The sequence below is a fragment of the Prionailurus bengalensis genome, chromosome C1 (assembly GCF_016509475.1).
Source record: "Prionailurus bengalensis isolate Pbe53 chromosome C1, Fcat_Pben_1.1_paternal_pri, whole genome shotgun sequence".
NCBI classification, from domain to species: Eukaryota; Metazoa; Chordata; class Mammalia; order Carnivora; family Felidae; genus Prionailurus; species Prionailurus bengalensis.
The window spans coordinates 134,712,348-134,728,713 of record NC_057345.1 but is presented as its reverse complement, the minus strand read 5'-3'; the positions used below and the strand labels follow the sequence as shown (position 1 = coordinate 134,728,713).

The 16,366-nt window shown below is 35.0% G+C and overlaps 1 protein-coding gene across 1 annotated transcript in view; it reads right to left on the bottom strand.

The window, feature by feature from the left end:
• Positions 1–16,366, bottom strand: part of KYNU (kynureninase) — a 110,652-nt gene that overhangs the window by 52,188 nt on the left and 42,098 nt on the right. The window contains exons 7-8 of the mRNA XM_043576626.1: positions 16,254–16,328; positions 13,562–13,708 (exon numbers count right to left, since the gene is read on the bottom strand). Coding sequence (XP_043432561.1) covers positions 13,562–13,708; positions 16,254–16,328 — 222 coding nt within the window. The remainder of the gene's footprint in view (positions 1–13,561; positions 13,709–16,253; positions 16,329–16,366) is intronic.

Below are 16,366 nucleotides of genomic sequence, written 5' to 3'. Positions count from 1 at the left end.
ATTTTTCTAACCAGTGGACTAATACGCACAAAGGCTGTTCTGAGATTTCCAGGTGAAGGGGTAGCTCACTGTCTCTCAAGTTTGATTCATTATTTGTCTATTTATTAAAGTAAAATATGGGATAGTACAACTTAATTTTTTTCCTGATAAGTTTATTGATTCATTCAGACAAATTGACTTTATTTATTTATTAAGACCATCAATAAACAACAGATTTTAGTGTGAAAAGGTAATTATACAAGATATTAGTGGGTATACACAGAGCTGATAGTCAGCTGGTATGCATTGGGATGCTCATATAATTGCTAAAGTAATAAAATACTTGAAATGTTTGTCCTGATCCACTTGAGTAATCACCCATAGTGGTAGGTCCCATGATCCCTAGGAGATAACTGCAGGGATGCTTTCCAGCTAGCTTGTGGCCATTCATACATACCAGTCTCTTCATGTTCCCTCTATAGTGCATGTTCAAACACCAGTGGATGCCCAAGGCAGTGGCACTAACATCATGGTGGGTAAATTACAGATGCCTATAAGTCCCTTCAAGGCTAGTAAAGAGTACTAGTAATGAAAATGTGACATTTCCATGGCTGTTGGGGGGAACTACAGCTTTCACACCATATCAATCAGGTCTTTAAATATTGTGAATATCATTCCTGGTTTGGTATAAAAATCATAGGAAACAATCAAAGAACTGCAGTGTTATAAATCTGGATATTACCTTAAAAAGAAAAACTGATGGCAAACTTTGAGGAAAGTGAACAACAAAAAAAGAAAAAGTTATAGTATATGTGAGTGAGTTCATGTGTGTTTGTGTGTGTGTCCGCGTGTGCATGTTGGTCAACTCTATATAGATGGTAAAAATAAATGGTGGATTAACAGTAATAGGTTAACCAGTTATCTCTGATCTTGGGATTCTCCAAAGAAGTTCATAATTAGGGAGTAATTGGATAGTATTGGAGGAAGGTAGGAATGAAGGGGAAGAAGATGAAAGCTAGTAAGTCTCCTTGCCATAGTCTTTTATTTTTTTTTTAAGTTTATTTATTTATTTTGAGAGAGACAGAGAGAGACAGAAAGAGACAGAGAGAGACAGAGAGAGACAGAGAGAATTCCAAGCAGGTTCCACAGTGTCAGCGCAGAGCTTGACATGGGACTCAAACTCATGAGCTGTGAGATCATGACCTGAGCCTAAATCAAGAGTTGGATGCTTAACCAACTAAGCCACTCAGGTGCCCCTCTGCCATAGTCTTGAAGCACTTAATTTTCCAAAATGGATTCAAGTCCTATGATTCAAAAGCATACACAGATGCTAAATAATAATAATAATTATAATACTCAATAAAGAACTCTGTAAAAGGTGCCTCTATCATCTCTGTTACTATCTCATTTCAGAGTCAATTTTTATTCTGAAAGTCTTTCATCCAGCCTGAGTTTATTATGTTCTCCAATTTCTTTTCATTTATTCTACTATGAAAGAGTTTAGAGCAAGTGTCCCCAAAACGTGCCACTTTGGCATGTGGAATATTTTGAGCTGAAGGCAATCAAGACTCTGCAAACTTAAGAGAAATATTTACCCTAGTTACTACCTAAGAGAATCTAAATTAGTTTTTCTCAGAACAAGAGTTATTAGCAGAGATAAATTTTATCTGAAAGGCCCAACTCTGTGGCAGTTCAGACATTTAAATACCAAACATCTGTTCTTCCTGTTGCCGGGTGAATTGCCCACCTCCCCATTGAACTCCAGGCCTCTATCCAATTCCTTAGCTGTGGATGGGATATATACCTCAGTTTACTTTTCTATCTTTGAATCGCTTATGTATATAGGGTTCTCATATGTACAAAATCAGATTTTATTTTCTCCTGCTAACCTGTCTCAGGTCAACTTGTTAGACCACACAGAACAACCTTTGAGGGTAGAGGAAAATTTTCCTCCTCAACAGTGCCTATTATTATTCACATTTGTATAAAGTGCTATTGTAGAAACTTAAATTAATCCTTTTAGTTGGACTTGATTAAAGTACATATTGATGACACTGACAAATCCATAGATGAGTAGTCAGAGGTGGGGAGCATGGAGTCAATTTGCTACTGAAATTTAAGAGAAATGTGTCAGTTAAGAAGGTATGAGACAGAGCCAACAGCTTATGGAGAGAAAAAGGGATTTAGGAGACAGAAAAGGCAAAAAAAAAAAAAAAATCTTGAGACTCCTAAGTGTTGTGTAATTTGCAGGTAAAAATGTCTTACTCTAACAAAGAGTGTGCTTTCAAGAGTAAATTTCTGCTATTTCTTTTACCAGAAAAAAAGCAGTGATTGTTGTCTCTATATATTGTTGGAAGTAAGTATAAAACTGAAGGGAAAAAAATAAAACAAATTGAGTGGCAGTGTTCTCTTTTAGAGTCTTTCTCCAGCTGGCAAGGACCTCACACAAAATACTTTGTTTGATTTATTTCAGATACCCAAGATGAGAAAAATAGCTCAAGGTAATTTTTCAAGCTTAATTTAGTTCATTTAATATTTAATGAGTTAATGGAGCAGTCTGCATGTCCTAAGTGTGTCAAAGAATAGAAATGGAATTTGAAAAAGAGCTCAAAATTTACAAAACATATTTTGATTCTTAGGAAAGTTGCCCATTATAAATAATTCTTCCAAATTTTCTGATTCTACTTAAATGGGGGCACAGTTGTGCTTTTTATACAGCATGTGATCCATAAAATTAGCTTGATCCATCCTTGCTGATGTGTACACACTTATTCATCCACTGGCCAAACAGGTATGTATTTAAAGAAAGATAAGAGATTATGTGCAAAGCACTAGCATGTGTCTGTGAAGTTTATAGGGTCCACTTTCAATCAGTCATTGAACACTTTGCTGACATAAGCTTCCTAAATTTGAGACTTAAGATAAGCATAGAAATAATTACAAGATAGTGCAAAAGGTGGTCAATAATACATTTTTCATCATGCTATGAAAATACAATATAAAGACAGATCTAGCCTGACACAGGGAAGTAAGAAAATTTTGATGATGGAGGTAAAGGATTGCACACTCATTTTTCTATAGGAGGTAGTCAAGAAGTATATGAGTTGGGCCTATAAGAAATATTTCACTTTACCCTTTCTTGTAATATAAGCATAAATACATATGCCAGCTGTCATGGCTTCAGTGCCAGGGTCAATAGCTACAGATAAGAGTTGTGCTGAAGAGCTCAAATCCCATTTAATGGGCAGAGCTATTACCCAGCCTTGCCACTTATTCTACACAAATGATGATCCAGTATTGCCAACCTTTTTATTTCTCAGGAGATATTTGAAACTAGGAATTTTTATATAAAACCTCTTGACTTTTTATTGTTAACATGTGATGATTTTTTTTTTTTTAAATATACCATGTTTGTGGGACACCTGGGTGGCTCAGTTAGGTAAGTGTCTGACTTCAGCCCAGGTCATGACTTCACAGTTCATGGGTTCAAGACCTGCATAGGGCTCTGTGCTGACAGCTCAGAAGTTGGAGTTTGCTTCGGATTCTATGTCTCCCTCTCTCTCTGCCCCTTCCCTACTCATGGTCTGTCTTTCTCTCTCTCTCAAAAATAAATAAACATTGAAAAAATAGATATACCATGAATGCATGTATAAAGGCTAAACAACACAAATCTTTAGGACAGCTTGTAACCTGTAAAGCAAGTAGTGGTTAAGCTGGAAGAACAGAATTCACATGTGGGAATTCTAAGAGGAGGAAAAGCTAAGAATAAAGGCATGGAAACAGAAAGTATGACACTGGGCAAGAAACCTATGAAACATTTGGGTTAGCTGAAAAAAGTTACATGAAGGAGAACAGAGGCAAATGTGATATTGATAATTTAGGTATATGCAAAATCATAAAAGGCTCAAGTGATTTGGATTTTATTCCACAAATGGCAGAAGTGTGGTGGTCATCATGTGGGACAAACATGAGGCAGGGCATCTAATAGATATATAGATCTATCAGACACATGGATCTAATACAGTATTCCCAAACACGGGCAGTTGTCTTTTCAAAGGCATGGTGACTTTTAACATTTACTTTTCGCTTTATCTACCCATCCTGTTACAAAGTGGATTTGAAGCAACTCTTTAATTTATCCATCACAAGGTAATAATACCTATATTAGAGCCCCATTTAGATGTGAAATGAAAATACGATTTTTCATAAGGTATTTTCCAGTGATTGCTATGTCAATTTACATGGCAAAATTCTCAACTAGATTTACTTATATATGTAAATTTACTTATATACTGAACTTGATAATATTTCAGAGGAGTCCATAGGATAATTCTTGAAGATATCATCCTTAATTTCTTCCCTTGAAGCTTATTTTTACGGACGATATGATAGTAATATTCTTTGTTCACCACCTTACTTAAGATAGATTATTTACTAAGAAAATGAACATTTTGTCTTCACTCAACTGAGGTTTGATATTCTTTTTTTTTTTTTTTTAATGTTTATTTACTCTTGAGAGAGACAGAGACAGAGTGTGAGCAGGAGTGGGGCAGAGAAAGAGGGAGACACATAATCCAAAGCAGGCTCCAGGCTCTAAGCTGCCAGCACAGGGCCAGAATCAGGGTTCAAACCCACAAACTGCGAGATCATGACCTGAGCTGAAGTCCGATGCTCAACCGACTGAGCCACCCAGGGGCCCTGAGGCTAGATATTTTTAATCTTGTTTGCATAAATAATTTAAGTGATTAAAGGAGGGAACAGTGAAGAGGACATTAAGGGAAATCTCTCATATTTTGTTGAGGACTTTTTTTTCTTTTTCTGCTTAAAGGTATTTTGAAATTGCACTTTCCTTGTTGTGAGGCACAAAATTGCCCTTCCATTCTTACAGTGGTCAGTGAATAAATTAGAACTAGTGTATATATTTCATGTTGAAACACTTCCATTTTCCAGTTTAACAAAGACTTACATTACTCTTCCTTTGATTAATCAAGTGGTGTGAACAATGGGATATTGGAGAAAATAGCCTAGGTTTTAGACAACTGAAGTATTTTATAAAATGCATATCAACTACAAAAAAAGAAAAAACAAAACCCTAAGTGTAGTGTCTCATTTGGAGTTGGGGGGGGAGGGGGCAAAATGTTTGAATAAAGCTAGATCCAGAGAAATAGTTATCTACCATGGCTTTGATGGGAGTGGCCACAGAGGCAACAATCCTGATTGGCAATGAGGAGGCTTGCTTTTTCCCTTTTCTGTAATTCTAAAATAATGTCTTGAATCCAAAATACCCCCCCCTTTTTTTGAGAATTAATCTGTCTTTCTCACACGATCCATCTAATGAAAAACTTAAAACCTCTGATGAAAACTTCTTAGAAAGAACTCAAAATTTTTAGATTCTTGGGTCCTGATCTTCATCAATATATTTTGACTTATTGTTTGCAGGATCCAACCTGGATGAATTTAAGACTACAGATACAGTTTACTATGTATTTCTGAGTAGAATAATCCTTCATTATTCCCAAAGTAATGGGTGTTTAGTTAATGGGACATTTCATCTCATCTCTGGCCTTTTTCCCCTTTTCTCTATTTCTATGTGTATATCTACACTATCGTCTTTCTTTTATCCTTGGATTCTGTGAATAGAACCAAATCTGGGTGAAACAGCAGGAGCTCAGTACAGACGCTTGATTTCTGATATTTATATAAAACCTGTTTTTAACATGACTGAGAGAATAAAGTTAAATAAAAATGATTTCTATGAGAGATCTGAAAAATATTTCATGTAGCATGAAATAAGTCTGGTATCTGGTACCCCCGTGTTGAACTGTATCATGATAGAGATTTTTCAAATTCTTGTATAAGCAACTGCAATTGCCTCTTAACTTCTGTCCATGCTTATCGCATTCCTACCGATTCCTGTAGGCAGGAAATTTCTTTTTAAAATTAAAACAAATTCTAGTTTCTTTACTGTCTAGAAGCTTTCAGTGGCTCTCTGTGGGTCTTCAGGGAGAAGCTCAAGATGTATAATAAAGCTCAGTAAGCCCTTCTTTACCTTTGTCTATCTTATAGATTCCTTTCTTATCATACCCTTTCTAACTGTCCAATCTTTTGTACAATCAAATTATACTAAAGTATTTGCTTTCTGGCAATCTAATCAATTTTTTTTTCTTTCTTTTTTTTTTTTTTTTTTTTTTTTTTTTTTGTTTAGTTGTCTGGAATGGCCCTGACACAAAGCTAGGTACCTGGAGGGGATTTTACCTGGTTAATTCCTATCCATAATTCTAGAATTGGCTCGGGTCTCATCTTGTCCCAGAAGGTCATCACTTTGACACTCCAGGCTAAATTAGGTGTTTCTATTTGGACCTCCATTACTATAAGTTACTACTTAAATATTTACTGATAAAAAGAATGAATACAAGAACCAAATGCATGTCATTCTACTGTAGAGAGTATAGAGACATGATTCTCCTTATGCACTAATGAGAAGATCATATTAGGTGAGCTCACAGTGACTTTAATAGAATAGTTGTATTCATTACCATTTCTAGTAAAGATTAATTAATATTTAACATTCTAATATTAAACCGTTTTGGAAAAGGTTAATTTTTATGCATAAAAATTCATACAACATGCCAATTTATATTATAGTTATATATACAAACATATTTGGTACTAATTTTTCCTAGCTGATCCATTGCTCAAATCCCATGCAAGTATTGTTGATATTATTCTATCATAATTGTCCTTTACAGAGTTGATGCCCAATCTCTAATAATAGAAGCATCTCAGCCAAGCTTTCTGCAGAATTTTGAGGCTTGGTCAATCATTTGTCTCCTGAAAATTGTTTTTAATAAGAATTTAGCCCTTCCTGGGGCGCCTGGGTGGCTCAGTCGGTTGGGCGGCCAACTTCGGCTCAGGTCATGATCTCGCGGTCCGTGAGTTCAAGCCCTGCGACCGGCTCTGTGCTGACCGCTCAGAGCCTGGAGCCTGTTTCAGATTCTGTGTCTCCCTCTCTCTCTGGCCCTCCCCCGTTCATGCTCTGTCTCTCTCTGTCTCAAAAATAAATAAACGTTAAAAAAAAAAAAAGAATTTAGCCCTTCCTTAAAGATAAATGGATAGTTTGATAAGGTGATCATTTATATGTGAGTGTTGTTTAGATGTTTCAGATTTTACTAAGTGATGTTAAAGCTAGACTATGTCTTTCTTTTTAGGAATGGTGTTTTCACTTATATTCCGGCTTTTGTCTTACATTATTCTGGATCCAAAATTAATTCCTTTTTATTCAAATTGTTTGGGCTCTACTAGTGATTATTATTTATTAATAATTTAAGCAGCTTATGATTAGGTCTAAGAGATGTCTGTACTCATCCTCAGTGGAAAGTGACACAGGACAAGGTAGAAGCTAATAAATTAAAGTGCAGGTTTGCAAGATTTAGATTTTTTTAGCCATCATTTGCATTTCAATTTTCAGTAGGCTAAAAGAAAACTAACATGCTAGAATGCATAGAAGTATAGTGAAATATAGTGTAAAAATGTGATAAATAAGGGGATCAATCATTCACTGATTGAACAAATATTTATTGGCACCCACTGTCTGCCCAGCACCATGAGTTCCAGTATGTTGTAGGCCATTTTATATGGCATGGAAGAGAGAAGGTGGAGTATAACCAGTTAGCATTGAGTTTTTTTAGGGAGACGATTATTACAATTTCTATTATTCCATTATCTAACCTTATAAAATTTCAATCTAATCTCTTGAGTTTTAGCCATGTTGTTTAGATTACTGTTTTGTATTCCAGTATGGAAGTGTCCAGTGAGAGTCTTTAGTTTAAAATTCTGAATATTTCACTTTCTGTCTAAGGATCCATTATTTCTTTTTCTGGTAGATTGGATATTCCAATATGACTTTTCTCATATATTGGTAATTGCTAACATTTACTTGAGTACTTACTAAGCACTAAATACTAAGTGCTGTGAGAATAGTAACTTGTTTAATTCTCTTGGGAAACAGGCACTCTTACCTTCCCCAGTTATTAATGGAGAAGTGAAGTGACATTGGTAAGTTCATTAAGACAGCCAAACTATGATAAACTAAGGGAGAGACATAAACGCAAGACCAGGTCTGACTCTGTCTCCACTATCTAAACTTTTTATTAATGCAAATGCTATCCTGCACCTCAGAATAAGTATCCTACTCCTTCAGCAAGACAAAACACCTGAGTTCCAGGTATGGCAAAACTAATAGCTCTTATTCTTGAGTGTACAAATATAGCTCATTTCCCAGAAATGTCCATGTGCTAGCCAATGTAATATAAGTGGAAATAAATTTTGTCATGGTTAGTGCTTTTAAGAAGTTCGTATGCTCCATTCACATCCTTTTATACCATTCCTTTGGCTGAATCCAGACGGAGGCTCCAGGGTATACAAGTCTCTACTATAAGACCATAAAAGTTAAAAATTTCTTTACTCATGCTCTTTTCAAGCTACCACTTCAGACACAAACTTGAGTCATTGGAAACCTGGATCACTTCATGAGAGAAAGTGAATTCCTGGCCGCTGCATGACAATAAAAGGACATCTATCACAGTGAAAGCATTTATGGCTTTATTTATTTGTTATCAAGACCCAGTCTACCTAATATACAAAGAATTTCCATTGAAAATAATCTCTATTTGTTACCTTTTTTTTTATCCTAATCCAAATTAAGAAATTACAATTTATGGGGAGTCCATTCATTTCTCCAGATGATCCAGAGATTCTCCCTTTATTCTCTCTCTTTATATTTCATTATGTTGCCTAATCAGTTTCCTGTGAATAATTTTCAAATGCTTTGTGAAATGAGGTAGAAAATAAAGTAAGAAAGAAAAAGAAAGTAAGCAAAAAATGAAAAATTAGGAAGGGTTGGAAGAGGAAAGAGGAAATAAGTTTTTAAAAAAATGCCCCATGAGGGTGAAAATGGGAAATACTGTGGGTTAGTAACTCAAACTCTTTCCCAACCCCTTTTCCTTAACTTCTTTCTACTATAAGACCATAAAGGTTAAAAATTTCTTTACTCATGCTCTTTTGAAGCTACCACTTCAGAAGGCAATGAATCATAAGCAGAAATCTGCTAGCTTTTTCTGGGAATAATTTTGCACTTTGGATGAAAGGGATAGATTAAGCTGCACTGCTACTTCTCCTTCCTTCCTTCTCTCTGCCTTAAATAGAATTGTGATATCTGGATTTGGGACAACTGTCTTGTGACCGTGATGTGAGAAGCCTAAGAAGAAAAACAAGAGAGCCCTGGAGATGCCATTTAGATGTTACTCAACTGCTTACTGCATCCCAGAAGGCTTCTAATTCAAATCTTTAATGATGGGAAAAAGAAGTTCCTAATTTTTGGCTAATTTCCCACGGGGATTTTGTTTCTTAAAGTTTAAAAACTTCATAATTGATTTAGGAATGTTAAAGTAAAGACCAGGGGCATCTGGGTGGCTGTCGGTTGAGCGACCGACTTCGGCTCAGGTCATGATCTCACAGTGTGTGAGTTCAAGCCCCGTGTTGGGCTCTGTGCTGACAGCTCAGAGCCTGGAGCCTGCTTCTGATTCTGTGTCTCCCTCTCTCTCTGCCCCTCCCCCACTCAGGCTCTGTCTCTCTCTGTCTCAGAAATAAATAAACATAAAAAAAAAAAAAAAACTGGAAAAAAAAGAAAAGACCAAACCTGAGAGGATGGAATTAAGAAGTGATTGGTTGAAAAGGCACAGAAGAGGAGCATGTTAGAGTTGCTTGTAAAGGTCCAGAAGGGTGGTGGCATGAAATAGTAGGGACATTTTAGGGGGATACAAACTAGAGGATGCTGACTTCGAAGTGCATGTAGTATTTCCAGGTTTAAGGCACAGATGAGCATAAATAACCATTTTTGAGTGTGGGAGTACCCTGTAGTTTCACTTAGCAGTGAGAGTGGAATCTTGGCAGTGGTTAAAATCTCTAGGGATAGTAATTCAAAGGACAATGGGGAACAATTACATTCAGTGGGTGTAGAAAAGAAGAAATGATTAGTAGAAACAAGTAACAGAATATGAAAATTTAGAAATAGAGACGTAAGGCAGAGCTCCAAAATAGCGGGTTGGCCAATAATATGAAATAAAGTAGATGGCTTCAAAGAAAAAATAAAAATGTATCTTCAAATTAAGATCTATTTTTGTATGCTGACCTTCCCTTATAATGTGATTCTCTAACCTAATGCTATGTTTAATTTTCCTTGGCCTGCCCCACTTGTCACCACCTCAGGCCTTCTCATTTAAGAAAAGCCTCAGCATCTGAAATTTGTTACATGAATCAAAACTATAGTATCAACTGTTCTTTTGATTCATTAATTATTTTTAATTTTTAGATGATCACTAGAAATCTTGTATTTTTTCTATGCTTCAAAATCAATTTCTATACCACCTACAACCAAATAAAAAAGACATAACCAAATATAAAATTGGACAAGACACTTGAACAAGTATTTCATAAAAGACAGTACTCATGCAAAAACACATTTGAAAGATCCCAACCTCATCAATAATCAGGGAAGTGCAAATTAACACTACAATGCATTACCATTACAAACTAATCAGATTGGCTATTGGTGAGGATATAGAGCAGCAGACACTCTCATACCTACTGATAGGCATATATACCAAATTGATACAACCCTTTGGAAAGTTGGTTTTATTGATTAGGATGGAACATATGTATACCTTATTTCCAAGATTTTCAATTCTAAGTATATATACTTAACAGAAATCGGTGTGAATGATTACCTAAAAAAATATACGAGAATGTTCAGAATAGCATTTATTGCAATAGCCCTCGTAGAAATAAACTGCAAATATCTGTCTTGATTAGAATGGAAAACAGGGGCGCCTGGGTGGCTCAGTTGGTTAAGCGTCCGACTTTGGCTCAGGTCATGATCTCACAGTTTGTGAGTTAGAGCCCTGTGTTGGGCTCTGTGCTGACAGTTGGGAGCCTGGAGCCTGCTTCAGATTCTGTGTCCCCCTCTCTCTCTGTCCCAACCCTGTTTGTGCTCTGTCTCTCTCGGTCTTTCAAAAATGAATAAACATTAAAAAAAAGTTTTTTTAAAAAAAGAATGGAAAACAAAAATATTGTGATCTATTTCATACACTATAACAATATACTGAAATGAAAAGAAAAACAAAACTACTGCTACCAAAAATCTCCACAAAATTACTGTTACATACAACACGAGTGAATTTCAGAAACATAATAGTGAGCAAATAAGACAGATACAAAAGAGGACATATTAACATGTTTATAGATGGACAAAGTTAATATAAATGGCTACAAGTCAGGAGTGGTACCTTTGGTGGTACCTTTGGAAAAAGGCACAACTAAGAATTCTGAGTGGCATAAATGTTCTAGAAGTTTCTTAAAGTGGATGATGATTATAAGGGTTCAGAATAACTCAACAAGCCACTTATTTATGATGTGTGCTCATTTTCGTATATGTGCAATTCCTGTCCCCACTTTCCTTTCACATGATTTTGAAATAAAAACTATTCTTGTTGACTTTCATTGTTCCATCCCAAGATCATTTTGGTTCCTGCCATACTTCATTTCTGGAAACTTTCTTCTTTTTTAAATCTTGTTTAGCCATTTCTCACAGTGACTCTTTTATGCCATTTTCTCCCCAGGATTTCCTAACTCATTTTTGACTGACACCTTTAATTTTCTCTCTGCCTTTGTCTTCAGCTTTATCTTCATAGACCACCCAAGAGAGCTATCTAAGTGTACATTTCAAATAACTTTTCTCAACATCCATTGGGAATGTGGGAAATTGTCTAGCAAGAAAGAGTATAAATGAGTGTTAGAATAATTTTGATAATGGATAAATTGAAGTCTACTCTGTCACCATTTCACTCGCATAGTCTCTGTCACTTCTGTGCAGTTACATTTAGATGGAACTGCTCATTCCTACCTTCATTTGACTGAAAGCTCAATGAGAATTTCATGTGGCAGGCATTTATTATACTTTTTAAGTAAAAGAAAGCCTGAAAAATACCAAGAGAACGGTTTTAGCAACCAAAGTAGTTAAGAATGAGAATTACCTGTGGCACCTAAGCAAACAAATTTATTTTGCTTTTAAATGGGAAATAAAAGAAAATATATATCTGAGCCACCCTCCATAGCTTTGTATTTGTTGAGGTCAGTAGAAGGTGCGAGGGTTCCCTAACTAAACAGTGGAATGTGTGCAATACAGTGGATACTTTACATTCTTCCTTCTCAACACTGGATTTATGAAGCGGGTCCTGTTGTCCCAAATTAACACTTGTGAAAGAGGCTCAGAAAAGTCAAGTGATTTGCCTGAGATCATATAACAATTAAATGACCTAGTTAAGGTTTAAAGCTCAGACTGTGATTCCAAAGCCCGTGGTCTTTCTTCTCTATCTTCCTGCCTCATTTCAATGAAGGTTAATGAGACATGCATGTACACTAAGGGGATCAGGGACTGCTGGTTATTCGCATAGCACTGAAAAATATAATTTTTTATTGACCTCTCTTTATTTTGGTGTTTAACATTTAAAGCCTAAATTAAGAAGACATTATCTTTATATCTTTCGTAATGCACCACCTTCACAGTTATCCATCAAACCAGTTGGAAGCCGTGGTTGGAAATTCCTAGAGACGGCGGATAACGGTGCTAAATTTCTTTTCATTAGTTCTATTCATTAGCTTCAATAACTGAATATATTAACTAGACCTCACACATATATTAATCCCATAACTTGTTAATGTTCAGAAGAAAATTCGATTGTCACCTTTTTAAATGCATAATTTCATCGCTGAATCACATAGAACTGTTATGTAAGGATTTTAAATACAAATTGTAACTGTTGAACATTGATCCTCTGATTTCCTTTTTCAGGCAAACAAACACTAAAAACACTTTTTGATAAACACTTATATAAAAAGATGCAGTTTCAAAATAGTAAGCAATTTAAGTGTGATTTAGTAATACGTATGGAAAAATTCTCGTTATTGGCAGGATAATAATTTCTCAACATTCTTAAGAACAAAGTGGCTTTTTAAAAGTGCACTGTGTAAAAACCGACTGTTAATTTTTATTCTGCATCTCCCTTTCTTTGAGCACCTAGGGTTAAGTGAGAACTGAGTTATATTTAGATATAGCATGACAAAGTAGTAGCGTTGTGTTTCGAACAATCCTGGCATATGCAGTTATTTTCTGAAGTATTCTGTCTGGTGCCTGGTGATGGCATAACTTAGTACAAATGACATCACCTGCATGCAGAAACCTCACCTGTCTTACTGATTAGAGGCAAACTTTGGGAGAGCAGAAGGTAGTAAGGAAGTGAGGCCATAGAAGTGACAAAAAGAGGTTTAAAAAGAGATGCCTCAAGCAAAAGACTACAGATTTTTTTTTTAATGTAAGACTTACTGTGTTGTTTTGTTTTGCTTTTAACTGTTGAAATAATTTTACATGGGTGCAAACAAAAAGATTTCACTACAATGTGCAGTTAGCATACTTCTCAGTAGAGTGATTTTTTTGGGCAATGTGGGAAGGAGAAAATGATATGCATACCTTTGCTTGTCCAGCTTTTGTGATGGCAGGTATATTAAAGAGCTGTCCAGTGTAAAAATGTACCCCACTGAACAGGATCACTGCAATTGAGTCTCCTTCCTTCTCAATTACTTCAAGGATATCCTCTGTTCTCAATGTTTCTTCCCCCTAAAGTCAAGTTAGACACAAATTACACCAAATCCACAATAATAAATTTATCACTTCAAATTTTCCAATCTAAAATTCACTTTGATGGAGCACCTGGGGGCTCAATCAGTTAAGCGTCAGACTCTTGACTTTGGCTCAGGTCATGATCTCATGGTCCTGGGATCAAGCCCCATGATAGGCTCTGCACTGAGTGTGGAGCATTCGTCAAATTCTCTCTCTCTCTCCCTCTCTCTCTCTACCCCTCTCCTACATGTGTGAGTATGCAGGCTCTTTCTCAAAACAAATAAACATAAAAAAAAATAAAATTCACCTTGAACTTTTCCCACCTAAGAACAATCAAAGACAATTTTTTTTTCAGATTAATGGTCTTCAAAAATCTGACAAGAGAGCAGAATTTTGGTATGGTTTTTGTTATAAGAAATGATAATAAAATAGTAAAAAAAATGTTTATAAAGTAAAGTCTTTGCAAAACCCTACTCACTTGAGTTTTTTCTTCAGTTTTTCAATTAATCTTCAGTATCTCCATACCTACGAATTGTTTTCTCCTCCTTCCCATCCAGTAAAGTATCAGAAAGTACTAGAAGTCCATGAAACATTAAATGGCGAAAATTTCTTGAAAATTATTATTTCATTTATCAACCTATCACAATATTTTTTCCAGGATAAAAAATCCTTATAGATCTTTCATCTGAATATAACCTAATCAATATTTTCTGTTACTTTAAGGAGAAACTATCCTCCACATTGATCTAAGGATCAAGATCCAAAAATGAAGGGAAATATCAATAAAAGTCAATATTATCAAGGTTAGTTTTCCCTACTTATCCCCAGCTAAGACTAATTATTGCTTACTTAGAGAAAATGGCTAATTAATTTAGATTTGGTCTTGCAAACAACTTGAGCAAAAAGAAATCAGCTAAATAAATACAAAGTATCTACTTGTCCTAATCATTCTTAATCATTCATAAAGTTTTTATGAATTTTCTACTGTGCTAAATCTGACATAGTTTTGAAGTCAAAGTATAATTAACTCCATTAATATCTGAGGGAAACTCCTTAAGGTATTCATAAATTTTCCTTCAGTTATTTTAATTTTTGGTAACTGTTGCTATTTGTCCATTACTATGTCCCATGTTAGGCACATATATATCACAAATACAGCACACACTTTAATTTCTACTAGAAGCTTGGAACTTGTTTACAAAATTGAAATCTATAAAAATGATATCGATGCTGAAATCTCTAAATTGTTAACTGATGTATACTTTATATGTAAAAAGAATGATTTCAGTAATTATAAGAAAAATTCTAAGTAAAATTAATAGCATGGTAATCCAAAACCTTTTTCTGGGAAGAATCTAATATATTTGTCCACCATAATTTCAAAAAGAAGATTAATAGAAGTATTATATATTAACAATCTATATATTTGAGGATTCAGTATAAAGCAAATAAGAAATATATTTTTTAATGGCAGAATGTGGTTCTCTCTGATGTTGAATTTCTCTAATCTCGTAATGCTAAAGAATGCTCCCAAGATTATGATTAACTCATGAGGTTCCACAACACTTGTCTCTCTTAACATTAAAACATCTGGTAAATTAGTGGCTATATTCATTTTTAGTAGAAATTAGCAATTTTTATATGAGGTATGAATAGATATGCTGTCACAGGTATGAGAACTTTCCATTCCATTAATTTATTGCATGTTGGCAAATAGAACTAAATGGAGTAGATTTTAATTTCTCAAAGTATTCTGAATTGAAAGAAATAATTGTTCAACATTGGCTTAATAGCCTGGGAGCATCATTTGTGAGACCTACAATTTATTCTGTGTAGATCTCTTGATGCCAAATTACACAAGCTACAAGGTTCATATGTCAAAGTTTGTGCAACTTAGCCTTACATACATCTCTATTAATGTAAAGTACACAGTATTTTAGATCGTAAACATATGTCAAACCTGATTAGGTATTTCCTTTGTTACCTGTTTAAATATGAAGGTATTGCAGAGAGATAAAGTAACTATCTCAAAGTCCCTTGCCCGATAAGTTGATGGGTCTGGGATTTCTGTGGAGTGTATTAGCCAGGCTGAAAAGCCCAAGTCCTTTCCACTAAACCATATCCCTCTCTACACCTGCTCTGAGTCAAGCACAAAGGACAACATCTGATACTTAGAGTAAAAAGAGATATTTCAACAATATTTAAAGGCATCCATAAGCTATGGCGCTTGAAACTGAAAATGATATATGTAATTTGCCATCCTTTCCATCTCACTGAAGAATATGAGAGACTCTAGTGGTATTCAAAGGAAAATAGTTTGCTTGTAACATGACTATCCCTTGAAACATGAAAATAAATACACCTCTTAGTTAATTCTCCATTGTAAGCCAAATTAGCTAACAGTAACAGAAGTATAGGTCTTTTATATTTTCTTGAAAGTTCTATTAAAGTAATGAAGATAATAAACTTTTGAGGAAACTGAAGAAAAAAAATCAATCCCAAATAGAAACATAATGAATATTTATTTATCTTTCTCTCATACCTCTCTTGGCTTTACAATCCGCATACTCTTCTCAATGTTAAGTCCATGTAGTTGAAGCTGTGACTCAACAGCATACTGGAAAAGAAGAATGATTTATTAAATCAAGTCCAATG